The 6,827-nt window shown below is 45.8% G+C and overlaps 1 protein-coding gene across 8 annotated transcripts in view; it reads right to left on the bottom strand.

The window, feature by feature from the left end:
- LOC128684045 (uncharacterized) overlaps positions 1-6,827 on the bottom strand; it is a 195,459-nt gene that overhangs the window by 119,986 nt on the left and 68,646 nt on the right. For all 8 annotated transcript variants that reach the window (XM_070091986.1, XM_070091978.1, XM_070091998.1 and 5 more), the window contains one exon: positions 1,542-1,677. In XM_070091986.1, the coding sequence (XP_069948087.1) occupies positions 1,542-1,677 (136 nt within the window). The remainder of the gene's footprint in view (positions 1-1,541; positions 1,678-6,827) is intronic.

Raw genomic sequence — 6,827 nt, forward strand, 5'->3', positions numbered from 1 at the left:
TTAAGACTTAAAGTGTTCTTGTGTGGTGGTGAGCAGGTTGTAGACAGCATCAGTAACCCTTGTGTTGTTGTACGGCTTTTAAACCCGTTAACCAACTGATCGAAAAGTGATAAAAGTACTGAGGATTTATTCACAACGATGAATATACTGCGAGAGGTATATATCTCTTTAATATACAGCGAGAGGTATATCTAAGTAAATATGCAGTGAGAGGTATGTCTAAGCGAATATTCAACAATACGTGGAGAATGCATTTTTTTGGTTTTCTTTAAATTCTTATGAAAAAATAAATTCTACTTTTTATGCGATAATTTCTGAGTGTCGCTTCTGATTATCTTCAACTCTGCAACACTGACAGTGAAAAAGCAGGTTGTGAGAGGCTTCAAGCTTAACGTGCTTGTGTGCTTTAGGATATTGGTCTCTTTGGAAGGTTTGTACTGGACATCAGCTATGTTAGCTTGGATATTAGTTTCTAATTGACGACTTGTGAATGCCTCTTCTGGTTGCCTTCAGATTTTCACTGCTAATATATAACTGCTTTACTAACTTAATGCCGCAGTCTGCACCATCCCGTGCACTGAGACCCAGCGGGCTGGGGTTGTGCACGACCGGGATAACTTTCTCGAATCATGCAGTGACTAATATCCATCGTTATTATCATTTTTATAAAGCTGTGTGTCATTCAACAGGAGTGATACAGGCTCGAGCCTCCCGCTGGTCACAAGAACCACTCCAAATATCTTTGAAGAAAACATAAATTTCTTAAGTGCAAGAAGAACATGGAAGTTTGAGTGATCGACTTTAGACACATGTAATACTAAATTTGAGTTCATCTTGCAAAGTTTAATTTTCAAAGGTTCATAAGAGTCGTTCATAAGAACCTTTTGTTATAAAGACAGGATGTCCCAAAGTGAAAAATATATTCAGTATGCATCGCTTGCTAGCTGTTTACTGGGCACCATACATACATACATACATACATACATACATACATACATACATACATACATACATACATACATACATACATCCCGATCACTGGACGACAACCATCACTACAATACCATTACTACCACCGTTGTTCCTCCACCAGTCTTTAGAAGTGCAAACACTGTATTTACCACTAGAGCTCAAGTCGGACTAACAGGTTTCATTGAAGTCTGTTATAACCCTTACACATACCTGTTGGATGCTCAAGCCCGTACCATTCAAAACCTTCGTACCCTCTTTCCAGCTCTTCCACAAACCTCTGCTTTACAAAATATTTGAATCCATAACACATGATTACACAAGAATTTACAAGTATAACTATATGCATAACTACTTGGTACATTAAGATTAAAAAACAAACTGTAATACTTATATAATATTTAATAAGATCCTTACAGACTGTGGAGACACCGACGAACACAGAGACGCTTATGATCCCAGACACGGCGGCTGTATAACTCATATAAGAAAAATAAAACAAAACACTGCAGGTTTGGACAAGGAAATCAAAGTTGGAAGTTGCTGTTGAAGCCAAAACTCTGTAGTCTTACCGTTGGCTGTAGACCCACATGGAGAAGAAGACGATACAGATCATAGTGACAGCCACCAGCACTGCGATGATGAACCACGTCCACAAGATGGGGTTAGTCTCCTCCATCACCGCCCCCACAGTAGGCTCCTCAAACTCTGTGAAGCACCACCAACAGTCACTCTCAGATATGAAACTCATGTTTATAGCATGTTAAACACTGAAGGTGGCTTCATCTGACGTGTTGACGTCTGCCTGTCTCTCTCTCTCTCTCTCTCTCTCTCTCTCTCTCTCTCTCTCTCTCTCTCTCTCTCTCTCTCTCTCTCTCTCTCTCTCTCTCTCTCTCGTCACACTGGTAAAATACAGAATACAGCCAGTATGTTTCGCTGCTATGTATCAAGGTGTTGTCCAAGAATCTTCGTGTGATTCTTGATGCCAGACCCTTAACGAGATGTCCAGCAAGGAAGAGTCTGGATGGGTGCTGGAAAGTAAGTGGTGGTACTGGCAGGTATTGTGGTGGTAGTGGTGGTACTGGCAGGTATTATAATGATAGTGGTGGTGCTGGCAGGTATTGTGGTGGTAGTGATGGTGCTGGCAGGTTTTGTGGTGGTAGTGGTGGTACTGGCAGGTATTATGATGATAGTGGTGGTGCTGGCAGGAATTATAATGGTAGTGATGGTGCTGGCAGGTATTATGATGGTAGTGGTGGTGCTGGCAGGTATTGTGGTGGAAGTGGTGGTGCTGGCAGGTATTATGATGGTAGTGATGGTACTGGCAGGTATTGTGGTGGTAGTGGTGGTGCTGGTAGGTATTGTGGTGGAAGTGGTGGTGCTGGCAGGTATTGTGGTGGAAGTGGTGGTGCTGGCAGGTATTATGATGGTAGTGGTGGTACTGGCAGGTATTGTGGTGGTAGTGGTGGTGCTGGCAGGTATTATGATGGTAGTGGTGGTACTGGCAGGTATTGTGGTGGTAGTGGTGGTGCTGGTAGGTATTATGATGGTAGTGGTGGTACTGGCAGGTATTGTGGTGGTAGTGGTGGTGCTGGCAGGTATTATGAAGGTAGTGGTGGTACTGGCAGGTATTGTAGTGGTAGTGGTGGTGCTGGCAGGTATTGTGGTGGTAGTGGTGGTGCTGGCAGGTATTATGATGGTAGTGGTGGTACTGGCAGGTATAGTGGTGGTAGTGGTGGTGCTGGTAGGTATTATGATGGTAGTGGTGGTACTGGCAGGTATTGTAGTGGTAGTGGTGGTGCTGGTAGGTATTATGATGGTAGTGGTGGTACTGGCAGGTATTGTGGTGGTAGTGGTGGTACTGGCAGGTATTACGATGGTAGTGGTGGTGCTGGCAGGTATTATGATGGTAGTGGTGGTGCTGGCAGGAATTATAGTGGTAGTGGTGGTACTGGCAGGTATTGTGGTGGTAGTGGTGGTGCTGGCAGGTATTGTGATGGTAGTGGTGGTGCTGGTAGGTATTGTGATGGTAGTGGTGGTGCTGGCAGGTATTATGATGGTAGTGGTGGTGCGGGCAGGTATTGTGGTGGTAGTGGTGGTGCTGGCAGGTATTGTGATGGTAGTGGTGGTGCTGGTAGGTATTGTGGTGGTAGTGGTGGTGCTGGCAGGTATTATGATGGTAGTGGTGGTGCGGGCAGGTATTGTGGTGGTAGTGGTGGTGCTGGCAGGTATTGTGATGGTAGTGGTGGTGCTGGTAGGTATTGTGATGGTAGTGGTGGTGCTGGCAGGTATTGTGGTGGTAGTGGTGGTGCTGGCAGGTATTGTGATGGTAGTGGTGGTGCTGGCAGGTATTATGATGGTAGTGGTGGTGCTGGTAGGTATTGTGATGGTAGTGGTGGTGCTGGTAGGTATTGTGATGGTAGTGGTGGTGCTGGCAGGTATTGTGATGGTAGTGGTGGTGCTGGTAGGTATTGTGATGGTAGTGGTGGTGCTGGCAGGTATTATGATGGTAGTGGTGGTGCTGGCAGGAATTATAGTGGTAGTGGTGGTACTGGCAGGTATTGTGGTGGTAGTGGTGGTGCTGGCAGGTATTGTGATGGTAGTGGTGGTGCTGGCAGGTATTGTGATGGTAGTGGTGGTGCTGGTAGGTATTGCGGTGGTAGTGGTGGTGCTGGTAGGTATTGTGGTGGTAGTGGTGGTACTGGTAGGTATTGCGGTGGTAGTGGTGGTGCTGGCAGGTATTGTGGTGGTAGTGGTGGTGCTGGCAGGTATTGCGGTGGTAGTGGTGGTGCTGGCAGGTATTGTGGTGGTAGTGGTGTTGCTGGCAGGTATTGTGGTGGTAGTGGTGTTGCTGGCAGGTATTGTGGTGGTAGTGGTGGTACTGGTAGGTATTGCGGTGGTAGTGGTGGTGCTGGCAGGTATTATGATGGTAGTGATGGTACTGACAGGTACTGTGGTGGTTTTGGTGGTGCTGGCAGGTATTTTGGTGGTAGTGGTGGTGCTGGCAGGTATTGCGGTGGTAGTGGTGTTGCTGGCAGCTATTGTGGTGGTAGTGGTGGTACTGGAGAGTATTGTGGTAGTAGTGGCAGGTAGTGGTACTGGCAGGCATGGTGTTGGTCATAGTGGTTGTAGATATGATGGTGGTGGAAGGAATCATTTTAGTTCCGGAATGTATAGTAATAGTGATGGTAGTGGTAGTGATGGTGGTAGTGATGGTGGTAGTGATGGTGGTAGTGATGGTGGTAGTGGTGGTGGTAGTGATGGTGGTAGTGATGGTGGTAGTGGTGGTGGTAGTGATGGTGGTAGTGATGGTGGTAGTGATGGTGGTAGTGATGGTGGTAGTGATGGTGGTAGTGATGGTGGTAGTGATGGTGGTAGTGGTGGTGGTAGTGATGGTGGTAGTGATGGTGGTAGTGATGGTGGTAGTGGTGGTGGTAGTGATGGTGGTAGTGATGGTGGTAGTGATGGTGGTAGTGGTGGTGGTAGTGATGGTGGTAGTGATGGTGGTAGTGATGGTGGTAGTGGTGGTGGTAGTGATGGTGGTAGTGATGGTGGTAGTGGTGGTGGTAGTGGTGGTGGTAGTGATGGTGGTAGTGATGGTGGTAGTGGTGGTGGTAGTGATGGTGGTAGTGATGGTGGTAGTGATGGTGGTAGTGGTGGTGGCGGTGGTGATATTAGTGGTGATGGTGGTGGTATTGGTGATAGCAGTGGTAGTGATTTCAGTGGTGATTGTGATGGTAGTGATGGTAGTGATGGCAGTGCTAGTGATGGTACTGATAGGTATGGTGGCAGTGCTTTAATAACGACATTATTATGCTCCTGAGTGTGAGATCTGAAATTATCACTCCCAGGTCTTTAACATTAGAATTGCAGTCTATTGAGTGATCTGAGTTTGTCTTCTACTTCGATCATATTTTTATTTCCTCACACCTTCCGTGACTTAGTAACTGAAATTTGTCCTCACTGAACATTATACTGTTGTCAGTAAGCTACTGGAAGACTTGCTTCATATCAGCTTGAAGGCTCTCTGTGTCTTTTTTGGCTGCTGCTCTCATGCAGATTCTAGTATCATCTGTAAAGGATGATACAATGTCTGTGATTTATTTCCTTGTCTATGTCAGACATAAGAATGATAAAAAAAAGTGGGGCGAGAACTGTGCCTCGGGGAACATAGATAACTCTTCAATGTAGCCGCTTCTGACTTCACTCTGTTTACTATTACCCTTTGGGTTTTATTAGTTAGAAGATGAATGTCCATCTGCCCACTTTTCCACTTATTTACTTTGCACGCATTTTGTGCGCAGTTACCTTATGGTCGCCCTTGTTAAAGGCTTTTACAGAGTTAGTGCACAAAGCATCTACGTTTTGTTCGTCTCTCAGTGTATCCAAGATAATTTAGTAATGGTTCACTAACTGCAAGAAGCAGCAGCGACCTGCGCTGAATCCTTACTTACCTGGGTTGTGTAACTGCTAAGCTCTTGATAATGTAAGATCCAGGCTCCTTCATTAAATATTTAAGGTACGTGATAATGGCTTCTTGAAGTGCTTAATGAATATGGAGTTCAACGAGTCAGGACCTGGGACAGAATGCTTTGGCACGCGACCAATGGCGTCTTCGAAGTCAAATGAGGTGAAGGTTATGTCAGATTATATAAATGTCTGAAGTGTTTCTGGATCATTCATGAAGAACTAATCTGGATCATCAGTCTTTAGGTTGATTAATGGTTCACTGAGCACTGAATTATATTGGGATTTAAGCAGTTCACTCATTTCTTTACTGTCATCAGTATATGTTCCGTCGCCTTTAGTCAAAGACTCGAAATCAGATGTTGCCTTTGACCTGGATTTTGCATACGAGAAGAATTATAATCAAATAAAGCTCTAAACCGAAAAGGGACATCTCAGAAAAAGAATTTTGGATTTCTCTCAATTTCATTTATGCCTTTTTCGTCCCTCTATTAATCCTGGACTTATGTTCAACTTTTTCACTTCTATAGCGAGTTATGCCTTTCGTTCTTCAGATATCTACGTTTGAGGAGGTTTCTTATCCGTCGTTTATGCTTAGAGAGGGCGCGCTTCTCCCTTTCCAACCTACACCTTCTCTACTCTCTTAATTGTGTGTGTCTGGAACATGTTTTGAGCGCCATTTACTTCATCCTCTACAAATACTAGTTCCGGTCCTCGTTTATCATATTACCTTCCTAGGATATTGAAACTAGCTTATGATTTATTAGCTTCGAGTTGACGTTCTTGTTATGGGTATGTCAGAACTTCTATATTGGTTGAAGCGAGTGGTGATTGGTAGTGGTGGTGGTGGTGGTGACGGTATTGGCAGTGGTGGTGATGGTGGTGAGGGTGGTGGTGGTGGTGATGAGGGTGCTGGTGGTGATGAGCGTGGTGGTGGTAGTGATGGTGGTGGTTCTGGTAGTGGAGCTGATGGTAGTGATGGTGGTAGTTGGGGTGGTGGTGGTGGTAATGGTGGTGGTGGTTGTGGTAGTGGAGCTGGTGGTAGTGGTGGTGGTAGTTGGGGTGGTGGTGGTGGTGGTAGTGGTGGTGATAGTGGTAGTGGTGGTAGTGGTGGTGGTAGTGGTGGTGGCAGTGGTGGTGGTAGTGGCGGTGGTGGTTGTGGTAGTGGTGGTGGTGGTGGTGGTAGTGGTGGTAGTGGTGGTAGTGGTGGTAGTGGTGGTAGTGGTGGTAGTGTTGGTAGTGGTGGTAGTGGTGGTAGTGGTGGTAGTGGTGGTAGTGGTGGTAGTGGTGGTAGTGATGGTAGTGATGGTAGTGATGGTAGTGGTGGTAGTGGTAGTAGTGGTGGTAGTGGTGGTAATGGTGGTAGTGGTGGTAGTGGTAGTGGTGGTAGT

This window comes from Cherax quadricarinatus, chromosome 3 (assembly GCF_038502225.1).
Source record: "Cherax quadricarinatus isolate ZL_2023a chromosome 3, ASM3850222v1, whole genome shotgun sequence".
Lineage (NCBI taxonomy): Eukaryota > Metazoa > Arthropoda > Malacostraca > Decapoda > Parastacidae > Cherax > Cherax quadricarinatus.